This window comes from Elephas maximus, chromosome 19 (genome assembly GCF_024166365.1).
Source record: "Elephas maximus indicus isolate mEleMax1 chromosome 19, mEleMax1 primary haplotype, whole genome shotgun sequence".
In the NCBI taxonomy this organism is placed as follows: domain Eukaryota; kingdom Metazoa; phylum Chordata; class Mammalia; order Proboscidea; family Elephantidae; genus Elephas; species Elephas maximus.
Genome location: NC_064837.1, coordinates 51612994 through 51631759, shown reverse-complemented (window position 1 = coordinate 51631759; position 18766 = coordinate 51612994). Strand labels below are relative to the sequence as shown.

The 18766-nt window shown below is 50.3% G+C and overlaps 1 protein-coding gene across 2 annotated transcripts in view; it reads left to right on the top strand.

Moving 5' to 3' along the window:
• Positions 1–15110, top strand: part of MAP3K14 (mitogen-activated protein kinase kinase kinase 14) — a 45440-nt gene extending 30330 nt beyond the window's left edge. For both annotated transcript variants that reach the window (XM_049859012.1, XM_049859013.1), the window contains 10 exons: positions 6088–6217; positions 6448–6579; positions 7100–7204; positions 8480–8643; positions 9129–9279; positions 10814–11167; positions 11342–11448; positions 11911–12055; positions 12936–13036; positions 13415–15110. In XM_049859012.1, coding sequence (XP_049714969.1) covers positions 6088–6217; positions 6448–6579; positions 7100–7204; positions 8480–8643; positions 9129–9279; positions 10814–11167; positions 11342–11448; positions 11911–12055; positions 12936–13036; positions 13415–13579 — 1554 coding nt within the window. In that variant the 3' untranslated portion in view covers positions 13580–15110. The remainder of the gene's footprint in view (positions 1–6087; positions 6218–6447; positions 6580–7099; positions 7205–8479; positions 8644–9128; positions 9280–10813; positions 11168–11341; positions 11449–11910; positions 12056–12935; positions 13037–13414) is intronic.
• Positions 15111–18766: the final 3656 nt, after the last annotated feature.

Here is an 18766-nt window from a genome sequence, read left to right as displayed (position 1 = left end):
TCCCTGCTAAAGGGTCGATATTTTTTTTTTTTAAGGGGGTAGAGCCTCGGAGGTGGGCCAGGGATCAGAGGTCAGGCTGTACAGGGTCAGAGCAAGCTGGAGTCTTAAAAAAAAAAAAACTTGTTATTAGCCTCCTTCTTACAGAGGAAATAAAATGGATAAGAATACTAAAGAAAACAAGAGGGGAGAGTTTCAAGAAGGCCATTCAGTAGAAGGAAGCTGCTTCTGGGCAAGGCAGCTAGGAAGGAGACGATTGCTGACTGCACCTCCGCTTGGGTGTGCTTGCTCCTGAAGGGCCCAGATGGAGAAACTGCACCTGGAAAGGCCTTCAGGGAGGCAGCGTGGCTGATGGTTCAGGAGTCAGGCTTCCCCAACCAAAGCCCCAGCACAGATTCTTTTACCTAGTGATCTTGGACAGGTTACTTGTCCAGGTCTCAGCTTCCTCGTCTGTAAAATGAGGATAATGATAATACCACCTCCTAGGCTATTATAAAATATAAATAACTAATGCTTGTAAAGTGCTTAGAACAGTTAGAATGCTCAATGTTAAGTAGGCATTGATATATTCTCATTAACATCCTCCTCACAGTCCAGCCCCTCACCTTATGGGTGAGGACATTAAAATCCAGAGAGGGGAGGTGGGCTAGACGGGCAGTAGGACCTGGACTAGAAGGCCAGGAGCTTTCTCCCCACCTGACTGCCCTTTCAGCTCACTCTCTCTGAGGCTGGCCCAGACCTCTAAAGAAGCACCTTGTGTTTTGAAGTATTCGCCCCACCCCACTTTGCTCTGGGTGACTGGAGATGTTTTTTAACGTGGTGCAGTGATTAAGAGCCATGGCTGCTTACCAAATGGTTGGCAGTTGGAATCCACCAGCCCCTCCTGGGAAACGTTATGGGGCAGATCTGCTCTGTCCTGTAGGGTTGCTATGAGTGGAATCCACTCGACAGCCACAGGTTTAGTACGCTGTAGAAGACGTACAGATTTCTTTTAAAGGTTAAAGCAAAGGTTGCCAGACGTGTTTGGTTCACAGCCCATAATGTCTCAGCAGTTTTTTCATGTTGCCTCAGGCCAAAAGAAACACCTAACAGCTCCATTTATCAAGTAGTTAGATCAAATAACATATTTGTGCAAACAATTTAGTAGCCATTTAAAAAATACACATAAATTGAAAGAAAAAGTTGTGTTCCACTCTAAACAACCACAGTTCCTTACTAAGGCTGGGCACTGTTCAGCCCCTCAAGCCTTGAAATCAGATTGGACACCACCACCTCCGTGTCCTGTTCCACATTTTTTTTCCTAAAGTACTTGCTTTTTATCACAGCAACCTACAAAAACCCAGCTTCACAAAATATATCATCGAAAGGAACTTAGTGTGATCTAATGTTGAAACTGTGAGCTCATTTGAGCTAGTAGTTTACACAGTGCCCACTGATACCAAGCATCACGTTTCCCTCAAACGTAAAACATCCTGTGAGCCCCTCAGTTCCCTGCAGTACCCTTGGGGTTTCAGCTCACAATCTGGGGACCGTAGGGTTAAAACACACATTTGCTGATACAAGTCCTATTGGTGAATTAGTTCCAACCCAGATTCAGAGGCCCTTTAAAGAGCTGGAAACACTGACAGTGAAGAGTCAAAGTTCATGTGACTTGATTAACCAAACCAAATATCCTTTAAGTAACCAGAAAAGAGACACTTACGACTGATAGGCAAAAGTTCAAAAGCCCCACGTCAGCAGAGCTGTTTGCCAAGTCCACAGGTCTCCAAACAAAACTCTGCTGAGTCCCAGACAGATTTCTCCCAGACTGGTTTTGGTACCCCTGGCGCCCCCTGGTGCTACTACTCAAAGTTTACACAAGAACCAGCCTCAGCAAGCAGCCTGGAAGAAGGACCTTTCTCTATTATGAAGTCTAAGTGCTTAAAAAGCTTCTCTTATTCAAGTTAGAAGGAGGAAGTGAGGAGCGAGTGCTTCCTGAGCACCCACTGTTTGCCAGGTATGGTACCAGGTATCATCCCTCCAAGTCTTCACGTTACCCAGCAGCAGATACCACCGTCCCCCTGTTCGCACACGGCTGAGGAGAAGTGATCTGCCTTTGGATATGGCTGAGCCAGGACCTCAGCCCAGGATTGTTCATATCCCCCACATGTCTGTCAGTTTGTCGTACTGTGGGGGTTTGTGTGTGACTATGATGCTGGAAGCTATGCCACCGGTATTCAGATACCAGCAGGGTCACCCATGGAGGACACATTTCAGCTGAGCTTCCAAACTAAGACAGACTAGGAAGAAGGACCCGGCAGACTACTTCTGAAAAGCATTAGCCAGTGAAAACCTTAGCAGCGGAACATTGTCTGATATAGTGCTAGAAGATGAGCCCCCCAGGTTGGAAGGCACTCAAAAGATGACTGGGGAAGAACTGCCTCCTCAAAGTAGAGTCAGCCTTAATGACGTGGATGGAGTAAAGCTTTTGGGACCTTCATTTGCTGATGTGGCATGACTCAAAATGAGAAGAAACAGCTGCAAACATCCATTAATAGTCGGAACCTGGAATGTACGAAGTATGAACCTAGGAAAATTGGAAATCGTCAAAAATGAAATGGAACACATAAATCGATATCCTAGGCATTAGTGAGCTGAAGTGGACTGGTATTGGCCATGTTGAATCGGACAATCGTACAGTCTACTATGCTGGGAGTGACAACTCGAAGAGGAATGGTGTTGCATTCATCGTCAAAAAGAACGTTTCAAGATCTATGCTGAAGTACAACGCTGTCAGTGATAGGATAATATCCATACGCCTACAAGGAAGACCAGTTAATACAACTATTATTCAAATTTACGCACCAACCACTAGGGCCAAGGATGAAGAAACAAGATTTTTATCAGCTGCTGCAGTCTGAAATTGATTGAACATGCAGTCGAGATGCATTGATAATTACTGGCGATTGGAATGCGAAAGTTGGAAACAAAGAAGAAGGATCAGTAGTTGGAAACTATGGCTTTGGTGATAGAAACAATGCTGGAGATCAAATGATAGAATTTTGCAAGACCAACGACTTCTTCATTGCAAATACCTTCTTTCACCCACATAAACGGCGACTATACACATGGACCTTGCCAGATGGAACACACAGAAATCAAATTGACTACATCTGTGGAAAGAGACGATGGAAAAGCTCAATATCATCAGTCAGAACAAGGCCAGGGGCCGACTGTGGAACAGACCATAAATTGCTCATATGCAAGTTCAAGCTGAAACTGAAGAAAATCGGGGCAAGTCCACGAGAGCCAAAATATGACCTTGACTATATCCCACCTGAATTTAGAGAACATCTCAAGAATAGATTTGACGCATTGAATGCTAGTGACCAAAGACCAGACGAGTTATGGAATGACATCAAGGACATCATCCATGAAGAAAGCAAGAGGTCACTGAAAAGACAGGAAAGAAAGAAAAGACCAAGGTGGATGTCAAAGGAGACTCTGAAACTTGCTCTTGAGCGTCGAGCAGCTAAAGCAAAAGGGAGAATTCATGAAGTAAAAGAACTGAACAGAAGATTTCAAAGGGCCTCTCGAGAAGACAAAGTATATTAATGACATGTGCAAAGAGCTGGAGATGGAAAACCAAAAGGGAAGAACACGCTCGGCGTTTCTCAAGCTGAAAGAACTGAAGAAAAAATTCAAGCCTCAAGTTGCAATAGTGAAGGATTCCATGGGGAAAATATTAAATGATGCAGGAAGCATCAAAAGAAGATGGAAGGGGTACACAGAGTCATTATACCAAAAAGAATTAGTTGATATTCAGCCATTTCAAGAGGTGGCATTTGATCAGGAACCGATGGTACTGAAGGAAGAAGTCCAAGCTGCTCTGAAGGCATTGGTGAAAAACAAGGCTCCAGGAATTGATGGAATATCAATTGAGATGTTTCAACAAACAGATGCAGCACTGGAGGTACTCACTCATCTATGCCAAGAAATATGGAAGACAGCTTCCTGGCCAACTGATTGGAAGAGATCCATATTTATGCCTATTCCCAAGAAAGGTGATCCAACCAAATGTGGAAATTATAGGACAATATCATTAATATCACATGCAAGCAGAATTCTGCTGAAGATCATTCAAAAACGGCTGCAGCAGTATATCGACAGGGAACTGCCAGAAATTCAGGGTGGTTTCAGAAGAGGATGTGGAACCAGGGATATCGTTGCTGATGTCAGATGGATCCTGGCTGAAAGCAGAGAATACCAGAAGGATGTTTACCTGTGTTTTATTGATTATGCAAAGGCATTTGACTGTGTGGATCATAACAAACTATGGATAACACTGCGAAGAGTGGGAATTGCAGAACACTTAATTGTGCTCATGAGGAACTTTTACATAGATCAAGAGGCAGTTGTTCGGACAGAACAAGGGAATACTGATTGGTTTAAAGTCAGGAAAGGTGTGCACCAGGGTTGTATTCTTTCACCATACCTATTTAATCTGTATGCTGAACGAATAATACGAGAAGACTATATGAAGAAGAATGGGGCATCAAGATTGGAGGAAGACTTGTTAACAACCTGCATTGTGCAGATGACACAACCTTGCTTGCTGAAAGTGAAGAGGACTTGAATCTCTTACTAATGAAGATCAAAGACCACAGCCTTCAGTATGGATTACACCTCAACGTAAAGAAAACAAAAATCCTCACAACTGGACCAATGAGCAACATCATGATGAACGGAGAAAAGATTGAAGTTGTCAAGGATTTCATTTTATTTGGATCCACAATCAACAGCCATGGAAGCAGCAGTCAAGAAATCAAAAGACGCATTGCATTGGGTAAAGCTGCTACAAAAGACCTCTTCAAGGTGTTGAAGAGCAAAGATGTCACCCTGAAGACTAAGGTGCGCCTGACCCAAGCCATGCTATTTTCAATCGCATCATATGCATGTGAAAGCTGGACAGTGAATAAGGGGGACTGAAGAAGAGTTGACGCCTTTGAATTGTGGTGTTGGTGAAGAATATTGAATATACCGTGGACTGCCAAAAGAACGAACAAATCTGTCCTAGAAGAAGTACAACCAGAATGCTCCTTAGAAGCAAGGATGGCGAGACTGCATCTTACATACTTTGGACATCTTGTCAGGAGGGATCAGTCCCTGGAGAAGGACGTCATGCTTGGCAGAGTACAGGGTCAGCGGAAAAGAGGAAGACCCTCAATGAGGTGGATTGACACAGTGGCTGCAACAATGAGCTCAAGCATAACAACAATCGTAAGGATGGCATAGGACCGGGCAGTGTTTTGTTCTGTTGTGCATAGGGTCACTATGAGTCGGAATCGACTCGACGGCACCTAACAACAGCAACAACAAGGCTGGTTCTTCCCACCATGCCAAGCTGCCACTCCCTCCAGAAAGGAGTGAATGACCTTTCCAGGCCTACATTCTGCAGCCATCACTTCCCCTGATGCCTCCTATGTGTCCAGATGCTGGGGAAACAGCTGCAAACAGAACAAACATCAACACTGCCCCGCCTGCAGAGTTGAGTCCTCTGAGAAAGAGACAATTATAAATGAGTTAAGAAAAATTCTGAGAAGGGTGCTGAGGATTCCGTCCAGAGGATCCTGAGACAGAATCTTAGCAGCATCAGCTCTAGCTTCAGATAAGTCAGAAACCCAGATTCTGAAGAGTAGACATGGATGTTGATAAACAAAAGGTCTCATGTACCAGAAATTTCCCAGACATTGGGCTGGGAGTAAAAATGTCTTGTTTGGCAGATTTGAGGGTGCGCAGCCTGCCAAGAGCCTGGACAATGACTAGTTTTTGTATGAACAATTTCATACATGGTCAGCACTCCCGAACTTCAGTAAAATACAAGAAGCTGTACGTGACACCAAGGACACACAGCGCATAGTTCAGTCCCTGAAGGTTCTGCAGGCCTACCGGGGCTGCCTGGCCTCCAAATCGTCACTGGGAACATCAGCAGTCTGTACGTGGATCCCGGAGATGACTGGATAGCAGTTACCAGATTCCATTCTGACAGGATGCTAGAGGAACCAGGCTGTCTCCTTCACCCCTTACTCAGCCACCTCTGGGTCTTTTCAGGTGCGAATTGAAGTGTTTCGGGCAGAGGAGTTGGTGGCATGTGCAGGATTGACCTCGCCCAGAATTGTCCCTTTGTATGGCGCTGTGAAGGAAGGTCCTTGGGTCAGCATCTTCATGGAACTGCTGGAAGGTAAGACACCAAGTCCCACTTCTTTCTCCCTCGAAATTTAGGGCCAAGGGTTTCCCCCAAGTTTTGCCCAGTATCGATCTTTACCCATTTAATCAATCCATTTTAACCTCTCAACCCTATGACATCTGCAGGAAAGGCCTGCTTTTCTACTACCTGCCCTTTGCTCTTGCCCTTGGCTTGCTCGGAGACCTGGGAAAACCCCTTGTAAAGACTGGCCATTGGTCTCCTAGGTGGCTCTCTAGGCCAGCTCGTAAAGCAGGAGGGATGTCTGCCGGAGGACCGGGCCCTGTACTACCTGGGCCAGGCCTTAGAGGGGCTGGAATACCTACACACACGAAGGATTCTGCATGGAGATGTCAAAGGTGAGGCCCAGGCCCCCGTGGCCCTGGTCTGAAGTGGGCTCTCCCCTCACCCCATCCTGTCTTCTGACTTCCTCCCAGTTCTGGGCCTGCCTGGTCATCTCCAGTGGCAGGGCCTGAATCATGCTGACAGGTTGTGGGAGGGATAAGGATGTTCTCCAGGCCCTCAGTCAGGCACTGTAGTTTCAAGTGGTAGTCCCCACAGAGAACTGAAGACTAAGACCCTACGTACTGGTGACCACTGGGAGAGGGTGGGGGCAGCAGAGCTGAGTGGTAGTGACCCAGAAGTGAACTCTGTTCCTGTTCCCTCATCCTCAGAGATCCAGCCTGCTGCCTACCTCTAGCCTAAGCTGATACCCTCCTCCCATCTTCCATGACTAATGAAACTAAGCAGACGCGGCAGCTGCCCTGTAGGATCAGCCAGAAAATGACCTCACTGGAGGTTCAGGCCAAGCCGAGCCAGGGTGGGCTGGGATACGACATGACTCACCTGTTCCTCTTCCTCCCCGGGGCGGGCTGGCAGCTGACAATGTGCTCCTGTCCAGCGATGGGAGCCGCGCAGCCCTCTGCGACTTTGGCCATGCTGTGTGCCTTCAACCTGATGGCCTGGGGAAGTCCTTGCTCACAGGTAAGGCCTCCAGACTGCCCCTCCCCACCATGCTAATAGCAGTAGCCTTTACTAAGCATTAGCTGTGGACCTTCCCCTGGGCTTTCTGTAATGGGAATAAGAGATGTGAGCACTTTATATCCACTGATATATACCTAAGTCCCACAACAACCCTGGGTCATTATGAGGCTTTTGTTGTTAAATAACGTATGTCAAGTGCTCATTTCTGATGTTCCCATTATACAGAGAAGGGAGCAGAAAGGCTGGGGGCCTTGCCTCAGGTCCCAGGCCTCCTTCGTTGGAGCCCCCATGACTCTATCACTCTTGTCTGGCCTCTCTGGTAGAGCTGTGCTCCTGGGCTGCGACCCTAGCTCTCCATGTGTGAGAACACAGTTAACTGGAAGCACAGTGGGACCAAGGGGCCTGGGCTCTGTAGCTGGGGAAGCACCTATTTTTAACTATATTTTTCTGATTATTAAAATAATTCAACGCCAAACATTTGGCAAGTACAGAGTTAAGTGGTATAAAAGAAGAGGGGAGAAAAAAAAGAATTCTTACCATTTCTAATCGTGAATATACTGGATAATTCCTTCCAAGTTTTTTTTTTTTTTTTTCCTTTGTGTATAGTTAAGGCCGCTATAATACAATTTTGTGCCCTCCCGTTTTCACTTACAGCATTAAGCATAAAATGATTTCATTTTGACCGGAGGAAAAACAGCCTTTTGAGTGACTGTGATTCTTTGTCATTTAAGGACTGTGTTGGTAATTCCGAAGCTATAAATTGACCATGGACACCTCACCTCCATGTTCAGATAACTTCAGTGGGGTTTTTTCTTAAAAAATAAAAGCTTTTCCTTGTAGAAAGTAGAGCTAAGCAAAAATAAAAAATCCATTATCACCAGAAAAAAACTGTTGTTAATAGCCAGTACTGATCTTTCCAGTCTTTTATGCATATAAGTTTTCTACAGTTGGATTTCTCTTACTTCTAATATTTCAGGAACATCACGCCATTAGTTAGTCTTCTCCTTGATTTTTAATCTCCAGCCCCCTCCTCGTTTTTAAAAGGCACTTGAAGGCTTTGGCCCATGTTGTAGATGATGTGTCCTTTGTCGCGGTCCCAGCAGAATCCCCGACTGAGCTCCTCCCCAGAGTGACCCAGGGGCTTTGTCTCTTCATCTGAAGTACTTTACCAGGGAAATTCACAGTCTCCCAGGAACTGATTGATGCAGTCACTGCCCAGGCTCTTGCCCAGCAGAATTCACAATTGACTTTTCTGTCTTGCCCTTGCCTTCTCAGGGGACTACATCCCTGGCACTGAGACCCACATGGCTCCAGAGGTGGTGACAGGCAAGCCCTGTGACGCCAAGGTGGACGTCTGGAGCAGCTGCTGCATGATGCTGCACATGCTCAATGGCTGCCACCCGTGGACTCAGTACTTCCGAGGGCCACTCTGCCTCAAGGTCAGTGACAGCACTAGGGAAGGCCAGTAGGCCATGGGCCGGGGCTGCGGGTGCAAGGTGGCCTCCCGTTTTGACTGCTCTTCAGTGGCAGATGTCAGCAGGGAACAGGGGGAGGCCTCAGCAGAAACACAGGTCCTGACAAAAATGCTTGCTACCCAGGTCTGAGGGCACAAGGAGATATCCCAGGTGAGGGCCGCACTGAGTTCGTGGCGAGTCAGAGCTCTCCTCTCTCCGGATCCTGGGCCACTGTCACCCGCCTCCTGATAGGCCGGGCCTGGAGGACATGGGCCTCTTGCTCCCTAACCCTGGCTGGTCCTACCTGACCCTTTTTCCCTTTTCTAGGAGAAGTCCCAGCCTTTACTCTACCCCAGGCCTCTCCATTCCTGATGACAGGCCTATTCAGCACAGTGTGGGGCAGGAACAGAAAGGCTGGGTGCTGGGAAAAGAGGGTCACAGGCCTCATTGTGTTGTCTTTTGACCCTCAGATTGCCAGCGAGCCCCCACCTGTGAGGGAGATCCCACCTTCCTGTGCACCTCTCACTGCCCAGGCCATCCAAGAGGGGCTGAGAAAGGAGCCCATCCACAGAGCGTCCGCGGTGGAGCTGGGGGTCAAGGTCAGCCTGGCACTGCAGCAAGGTAAGAGCCTGCGCTGCTGCAGCTCCCCCTGGCGGGGCTGAGAGCCACAGGCAAAGCAAAGAGGCAGGCAGTGTAGTGGGCACAAGTGAGGTGCTCACCTCAGGGAGCCTGAGTTACCCATCTAGAGTGTGGGCAGGATACCAACCTCAGGAATCTTAGACAGACTGAAGTGATGTGAGTAAAACTGCTTTATGCTGTGCCTTGTTGTAAAAGGGAAGACTCGAGAGATGGGAGGAAAAGGGTTACCACATACAACCCACTGCCGTCGAGTTGATTCCGACTCACAGCAACCCTATAGGACAGAGTACAACTGCCCCATAGGGTTTCCAAGGCTGTAAATCTACCAAACTGCCACATCTTTCTCCCACAGAGCAGCTGGTGGTTTTGAACCACTGACCTTTTCGATTAACAGCATTAACCACTGTGTCACCAGCTCCCCATACCACATATAAAGAAGGGCTCAAACTCACTAGTAACCAGAGAATGCAAAGTAAAACCAGGTGTCTACTTTACAGCCCTTTGCCTGGGAAAATCAGAAAGTTGGTAGAGCCATGCGTTGGTGGGGAATGGAACCCTGAGCACTGCTGAGGCTGTGGACAAAGCTACAGCCCCCTCGAGGGCGTCCCGCAGCGCTCAGGCAGACATCTGCAGACCTCCACTCCTGGTTGCACTTCCCACACAGATCCACCAGGGGACACGTCTGAGGACCTGCACTGTGGGAGGGGAGCTGGGTGCAGTCCCCCTTCCCTCACTGGAAGAGTGAAGAGGTAAAAGGTGGGGATGCACAGGGAGCGCCAGGCAGCAGTTAAAGCAACAGATTAGATGTTAACAGAGCAGCACGGATGGAGCCTATAACCACGGTGCTGCATGCAGAGAGAAACCAAACAGAATGAGACATAGAACACAGTGCCTTGTTTGTAAGTTAAAAATTGATTGATAAAAACCACACACGTTTTGCAGTAATATTATAATAGTAATAATAATAAAGTGACACATTAAACATACTAGAACGTCACCTGGGGAATGGGCAGGGAAAAGAGTGGCATTGGGAATTTAAAGGAAACAAAACAGGAAGGGGCCTTGCACAGCCTCCCACCCTTAAAATGGATGTAGTTATAATTATGAGGGTGGCCTCAGCACTGTCCCGACTCCAGAAAAATGGTGCCCTCAGGAAGCACAGACCCTGGAGAGGGGGTGGTGAGGGCAATGGAGGATCTTCTCTTTGCCATAACAAAGTCCTTCTCTGGAGCCAGTTCTGTAGTTTTTCAATTTGCTACTGTTAAACGTGAAGGGAAATGGAATAAGAGACAAATACAGTCCTGTTCCCATTTTATGAGGCCATCTTACCTAAGAGGCCCCCTCTGGAGACTACCACTGCCCTCCTAAGTGGTCTCCCTGACAAGGCCCAGCAAGAATCCTCTCACGTGGCTCAGGTGTGGCCCACCTCTGCTCAAGAAAGGTATCCTGACATGGCTGAAGCCATCTGTGTCCTGACATGCTTCTACCTCTCCGCTTATGTTCTCTTGTTTTGTAGTGGGAGGTCTGAAGAGCCCTTGGAGGGGAGAATATAAAGAACCAAGACATCTGCCACCAAACCAAGCAAACTATCACCAGACCCTACACACCCAGCCAAGGGAGCTCTCTCTAGGGACCCCAGGACCCCAGCCAGCTGAGAGCACAGCAGACGGGGCTCCTAAGCTCCAGCCTCCTTTACCACCAGAACCCCCAGAGCGGAACAAGTCTCCAACCCTGAACTTGAGCAAGGAGGAGTCTGGGGCATGGGAACCTTTGCCTCTGTCCTCCCTGGACCCAGCCCCTGCCAAAAGCCCAAGCTCACCGGAGCGCAGAGCAACCTTCCCCGAGCAAGAACTGCAGCAGCTGGAAATAGGTATGGGCGGCCATGGCCCTCAGGCCCCTGCATCCCTGAGCACTGGCCCTGGGCTTCCCACCAAGGCCGGTGTTTCCTCCTCTATATCCAGCGTGGTTTTCTTCCAGAAAGAACCCTGACTGTAAAGTCAGGCCCTTCCCAGCCTTCATAGCTGTCTTCCACTTTTCCCTGCAGAATTATTTCTGAACAGCCTGTCCCAGCCATTCTCTCTGGAGGAGCAGGAACAGATCCTGTCGTGCCTCAGCATCGACAGCCTCTCCCTGTCAGAGGACAGTGAGAAGGTGAGTCAGCATGGGCCAGGAGCTGTCACTCCAGGGGCATAGTTCTCCTGGTTCTGGCACAGAGCAGGTGGCTTTGTGTCCAGCTGGTGAATGGACAGTGTGCAAGAAGTGGGTACAGGGAAGGTGAGGGAGCCTTCCTTCTGGAAATGGTCCTGCGGAGGGAGGGCCATGGTTATTCAGGATGAGGTAATCTCTCAAGAGGGATTAGGAAATGGGTTTAGCTACTGGGGATAGCATGGAGGTAGGCTTTGGTCCCCACAGAAATACTTCTTTTCTATCTCCAGCTTAGGGGCCCCCCATGAGCTCAGCCTCTGCTTAGCCTCAAAAATGCCCAGCAGAGCTGTGTTCCAGCCTAGGACATGAACAGCTCCTCTCCCCAGGGGAGGGCTCCTTTGCCTTAAATGAGACCAAGGCCAATGATGGTTCCAAGGCCTGAGTCTGTGTCCACCCTTGTTGTTTCAGAACCCATCAAAGGCCTCTCAGAGCTCACGGGACACCCTGAGTTCCGGCGTGCACTCGTGGAGCAGCCAGGCAGAGGCTCGCAGCTCCAGTTGGAACATGGTGCTGGCCCGGGGCCGGCCCACAGACACACCAAGCTATTTCAATGGTACGATCCCACAATCATCTGCTCAGCAACCCCCATAGCGGCTGATCTGCTTGGGACTAGGAACTCTTTGAGGGGCCGTGGCACCCGGATCTTGAGGTGCCTGGCTAGTCATTTGGCTTCAGAGCAAAGGCCCTGATTGCCCAAGAGCCTTTGTTGGTGGGGCAGTGGAGAACCAGAATCCCCTCATTGGCTGCTGATGGAGTCCCAGAGGCCCCCTGGCTTGGGAAGGAGAGAAGTCTCTTCTGGCCTAGAGTCAAGAAACTGACCAACTAGCATCTTCTGAAGAGAAAGGGAAGGATAGGAGGCCCTGGGTAGTTCAGTCAAGAACTCAGCTACAAGTTTGTTGAGGCCATAAGTTAGATGTCTTGGAATCCTCCTCTGGGATTTGAGGTCAGCATATGAGAAAGACAACATATAATATCTTAGTTTCAAGCTTGGCTGCACAGATCATAGTGTGATTTTGAGAGAACAAGGGCTGGGTTTGCCTGGCCCACCTCAGGGCTGGTGTGACTCATGACATGAAGCCCCGTGGCCTGGCCAGAGCCACTCTAGCTCAAAGAACATTGCAGTCTGAGTTGTCACAATCTAATTTCAGAATTTCTGTTTTCAGTTCCTTTTTTACTTATGTCCAATTTGGAATATTACTTCCGCATAAGAGCCAACCTCAGCTTTTTGCCATGTGCAGGCCAAATTCTAGGGGTTGGCAGAAAACCGTGAGGAAGAGCTAGCAGGTGTATAACGTTAGGGTCACTTGCAGCCTAAATGTCATCTCTGCAGCTTCATCTCAGCCAGACCTGCTTCCCTCTACATAGGACAGAGGGATTTTTTAATAAAAGGTTCCTCAGGGCGCCAATCTCCTGACTATCATCTTGCCTTCTAGGTGTGAAAGTCCAAATACAGTCCCTCAACGGCGAACATCTGCATATCCGGGAGTTCCACCGTGTCAAGGTGGGAGACATCGCAACTGGCATCAGCAGTCAGGTAAGGGGACAGGTACCTGCTTAGGGGCAGAGGCCTCAAAGCCAGTGTGCCTGGCCCAGCCCTCTGGGAGGAAGGCTTTTGAGTAAGTAGAAATGGCACCCTGTGGAATAGTTGGACATGGTCTCAGATGTGCACCAGGGCTGGGGGCTCAGGACACGACTGGCAGTGGTGACTGAGGGTCCTCTGGACCCTCTCTGGAGCCAGGCAAATTCTCCAAGTACTCTAGAATGAAAGGCAGGTAATGCCCTCAGGGCTGCCTGCTTGGCTGGAGGGAGATGTGCCTCCCAGCATGGTAGGGGACCATCAGCTTTATGCTTCTGGGTGGCTTCTGAGCCCCATACCAGCTTTCTCAGACCCCGTGGTTTACTCCACCCCCAGATCCCGGCTACAGCCTTCAGCTTGGTGACCAAGGATGGGCAGCCCGTGCGCTATGACATGGAAGTGCCAGACTCAGGCATCGATCTGCAGTGCACCCTGGCCCCTGATGGCAACTTCACCTGGAGCTGGAGAGTCAAGCACGGCCAACTGGAGAACAGGCCCTAGCCGTGCCCTTCCACCACCAGCTCTGCTCTGCCGAAACAGCCTTCCTTCATGGTGGCTAGATACTGCCCTTGAGACACAGGCTCAGCCTACTCCCAGGGACCTTCTGTCCCCTGGGTCAGCGGTGGGACCAGGGGCTGGCAGCAGCAAAGCAGGACTAGCAACCACCACCCAGGATTTCCCACCTGAGTCCTGCCTGAGCCTGCCAAGAGAACACTGCCCACGTGAGGAAGAGGAGGAAAGCATGAGGCCTCTTCACTCCAGGAGTAAAGAGGGTCTTCTCTACCCTCAGCCCTAACAAGCTAGCCTGGCATGTTTGGATCAGTGAGCACTTGCTGGCAGTCAGGGGAGAGTAGCTTCTGGCCTTGGTCGGGGGGTAGGTGAGCCCCTTTTCTCCTCAGCCTTCGGGCAGGTGTGAGGGTGTCAGTGTCTGAGATCCCACACCCAGGTCCAGTACAGGCCCTTGGGTTAATGGTTGAGGGGGCCTCTGTCCCTTCACCTGGCCTTTCCTGGCCGTCTAACCCACTCTTAGATCTAGAACTGTTCAGATGAAGTCAGGAAGGAAGGAATTCCTGGGAGCTTCCACCACACTTCAGGTTGTTGCAGCACAGGTCCAGTTGTTGAACTTGGGTTCAACCAAGAACCAAAGAAGGTATTTAAGTGGATGGTTCTTGGTCCCCAAGCACGTGCCCTTTGCTGCTGGCCAGCACTTTGCCCAGAACAACAGACCATTCTGGCATCCAGAGCCCCCACGGCAGACCAGCACTGCCCCTGACTAGCTGCACACAGTTCCCTCATCTGTAAAAATGAAGGGTGGACACGAGACCCACTTGACCGGAATGGTCTGAGGATGGGGCATGATAGATGCAAAAGAAAGCAGCAGACAGTGGCACCATTGTTGCCGGGGTCACGGCTTTGACACCCAGTACGCCATCTTCCCCAAGGATGTGGCCAGGGCCTCACACTCGCACTGACCCTGCCCTGCCCCTGCCCACAGGGGCACTGCCAGCTGCACTTTGCACTCTGATAACCTCAAAGCACTTTCATGGCCACCCTCCAGGAGGGCAGGTCAGTGGCTCTGCTTGAGCACAGGTAATGACGTGGCCCCCAGTGGGCCAGGTGACAGGGTGAAGGGACTCAAGTCTTGACCTGTCTACACTCATGTGACTCGTAAAACTTCTTCCAGATTTCTCTAAGATGAGCTCCCCTCCCCATTGTCCCAGCCCAGGGGTGTTGATCAGGACGCATGTAGCATTAATCAACTGTGAATCATTGTGGTTAAGGGGCCTGCTAGCCCCAGCCTTCTGGGGTCGTGGGGGGTCCCTTGAAACACCTCCTTGGGGAATAGCACCTTATCAAGTTTCAGAAAGCTTGTCCCGACTCTTGCCAAGGTGATGTTTGTCCAGTCATTCACATGGAGCCATACTGTTACCCAAGGAGAGACCCCCAACCCCCAACACATGAAGAACTGCAGCCTTGGTACTGCAGAGTCTAGGTTGTAGACTGTAAGCAATAAATTTTCAGAGGACGACAATTGTTCTGTAGGCCATAGGTGTCCTCACTCTTACCTGCTGCTTGCTGAACTCCTAATCCTAACCACTGCCTCTCTGGCCTTTTTGGAGGGGTCTTTTCCAGCTGGCCCCTTGTCTGGGGCAAGGACTGTTTTCAGTCCTTGAGTTGGCCTGCTTCCCCACCATCCCTGTCCCCTCTGGGCTTTCTAATCAGACCAGTTGGGTAAGATACCCCATCCAGTGGCAGCGGGGAAGTCCCTGGCCAAACGCTGCCAGGCCACAGGAGAGGAGTAGGGGATGGGCACTGACCACATACCCAGAACAGACTGTGCCACCCCTCCCAGCTGCTTCCTGAGCAGGACTGCATGCCACCAAGGATGACTTTCAGGAGTGGGTGCCTTGGTCAGGTTCAGGGCCTGTCTGAGGATGAATGCCACCGGCCACACAGGTGCCTCTTTAAACACTTCACACCCCTGAAGATGTGCACAAATATGTGTGCACTCCAACAGTCGTCCACACCGTGGGGTTCTTGGAGCGGTCTTTGGCCAGTGGAGGGGCAGCAGCCTGTACCCAGTGTGCCCCCCACCTGCTGCAAAGCGCAGTCCCAGACGCTAGGCTTTCTGTCGCTGCGCTCCTTATAGGCTGGGCCTGTTGTAGTGAGCAGAGCAGCCCGAGGTCTCCCAAAAAGGGCTGTGGTTGCGGGGCTGGGTGGGGCAGCCTTCCCCGTACGACTCCCCGCGACGGCCGCCTTCCTCACCCGCCAGGAATACGACCCATTCGCCGTGCCCTCTGCCTTTCCTGCAGCCCCCGCCCACTGCCGGCAGCAGCCCCGCACTGCACTCACGCCCCCAGGAATCGGGGGCGCTATTCCTTGCCCTCGGGGTAGCAGCGGGACGTCACAGAGGCGGCGACATCACAGGCGCCGGCGCCTGCAGCATGTCCACTGCCCCCCACACCGCCCAGCCAAAGAGCGCACTGGAGGCGGAAGGGCAGCATCCACCAGCCCGCTCCCCGCTTCCCTGACAAAGCCTCAGTCGGCATGGGGGTGACAGGTCGGAGCGGGCAGACTTTCGGCCTGGTGGGGCGGGCGCCGAGGGACAGTGGGCCGGGGCGGGGGGGTGGGCTCCGGGGGGCGGGAAAAGTGAAAGTCAGAGCGGGGCGCGGAGCGGGTGGCAAAGAATCGGCCGGGACGCTGCGTGTGCTCCCAAAGCTCCGTGCGCCGGAAGGGAAGTGCTGCAGACAAACTCCTGCCATCCCGCGAGGCAAGGGAGCAGCTGGTGTCCGCACCTCCATACCCAGCCTTCGCCCCTGCGCCGTGCATAAATATGTGTGTGCACACGGGTGCCGGTGCACATCCTGGGGTAAAGGTGAAGATGCAACAGGTTTCTTGAGGGGCCCTGGGTCCACGGAAATGGCATGGCTTGTGCCCAGCAAACAGCCGGTGAATTATCCCAGACTGCAGATCATCCAAAAACATCATGTCACATTGTCCCTGGTTGATACTTGGTGCTTTTGCCGCAGGGAGGAGCAGTCTTCAACAAATATTTATTGAGCTCCTCCTGTGACTCAGTGGTTAAGAGCTCGGCTGCAGCTAACTAAAAGTTTGGCAGCTGGAGTCCACCAGCCACTCCTTGGAAACCCTATGGGGCAGTTCTACTCTGTCCTGTAGGGTCGCTAAGAGTCTGAATGGACTTAGCAGCAATGGGTTTGGTTTGGGTTTTGGTTTTGTGTGCCTTGCATTGTTCTGTGCTGATATCACCAATGAACAAAGGTATTTGCCCCTCAGAGCTCTGGCTCAGATCCGCATTGAAATGGGGGCTTTCTTCCTGGGTACCTTCTCTCTTGGGAAGACATAGGCCAGTGTTAAAAATGTGCCAAGGATCTACAACCAGAGAGCAGCTTTCCCCAAAACCAAATTCACGGGGTAACAGACTTATTCCTGGCACCTTAAATCACTCCTGTGACATTTATTGCACCCCTCTCAGGGCTTCCTCATGAGCTGGGTCCTGAGGCCCTGAGTCTGATGAGTTGGTTTAGCAATTAAAATACAGGCTGGACAGTTGGGTTTGTCACAGAAATGACACTGGAGACTTGCAGTCTCAGGCACGAGTAGGACTTGCCAGAAGATGGGCTTTGCAGGTATAGGAAATAGCATGTGCAAAGGCCCTGAGGAATGAAAAGGACTGCCATGTTCTGGGGTAGCTTGGACTTGGGGCAAAGAGCAGGAAGCTGGTTATCAAAAACTGAGACAGACGGGGTCAGACCATGCAGGACCTTCAAGGCTGCACTGAAGTCTGAACATGACTGGAGGCAGATGTGATATAGAATCACTCTGGGGTCACTGAGAAGATCAAGTTAGAGGGGAACATGTTGCCGTGGAGGCCCAAAGAGATTTAAGACAGCACAGTGGTTAGCATCAGGACTTCGGAGCTTGTCGGATCTGCATTTAGGCTGTGGCTCTGCTCTGAATAGCTGTGTGACTTTGTTCAAGTTTCCTCCTCCATGAGAGGAGCGTTGAGGCCACCTGTGTATAGGGTGGCAGTGAAGATTAAATGCCTGCACAGCACTGAGCACCAGGTGCTGGCAGGTAGTAAGTCCTAGGTCTGCATTGACTCTGGTATTGGGAGGTAAAGAGGAGAGAGGCAGTCAGAGTGGAAAAGGGGATGCATATGTACAAGGTGAGCATCAGAGGGAGGAGGTCAGGAGCTGGAGCAGCAACAGGGAGTCATAGATGACCCAGGTTTCTAATTTGGGTCATAGGATGAAGGATAAATCGGGGCGAGAGGAGGAGGGGCATGAGAGTGCAAAGGAATGCAGGGGTGAGATGCAGAACTGTGTTGGCCAGGCTAGAATCTGGACATGCAGGATGTGAACTTGAGGTACAAAACGGATGAGGAACAGCAGGGTTTGGCAGGGTGAGAGAGAACCAATTCATTTATTTGCATAGACATTTGCTGCACATCCACCTGGGGCCAGACTCTGTGCTGGGTACCAACCCATACACACTGCCCACCTCTAATTGGTGGCCAGCAAGGCACCGTGTGCCCAGATAGAGGTCAGTGGGGTCAGGGTAGGGGCTACTGGAAGAGAAGCCTCTAACCCAAGGCCATGAAGTGGAGTCCAGAAGGTCTCCAGGAAGAGGTGAGCCCTGAGCAGCATCACCAATAGGTGACAAGGAGCATCCCAGAGAGGGGAGACGGCTCCTGCCCCAGCAAGGGATGCGTAGTGTTGGACAAGGTGAATCTGAGGTCCCTCGATGTGCAATCAGTGACTGGTATTTGGATCTGGAGCTCAGGAGAGAACAGGAGTAAGAAATAGAGATTCAAAAGTCTCCTTTGGACACACTTGACAGATATGACAAGGATAATAAGGGAATATTAGGAACAACTTATATCAACAAATTCGACAGTTTAGATGAAATAAATTCCTTAAAAGATACAAACTCCAAAAACTCACTCAAGAAAAAATTGTCTAAAGAGTCCTATATCTATTTTGTAATGTTGAATTTGTAATTATACTATCTTCCCACAAAGACACTCCAGGCCGACAAGATAGTAGAAAACCATATGAGCGTCTCAATACAGGCAGGAAAAGCATTAGACAAAACCCAACATCCATTCCTAATTAAAAACTCTACGCGAACTAAGAATAGAAAGGAACTTCCTCAACCTGATAAAGC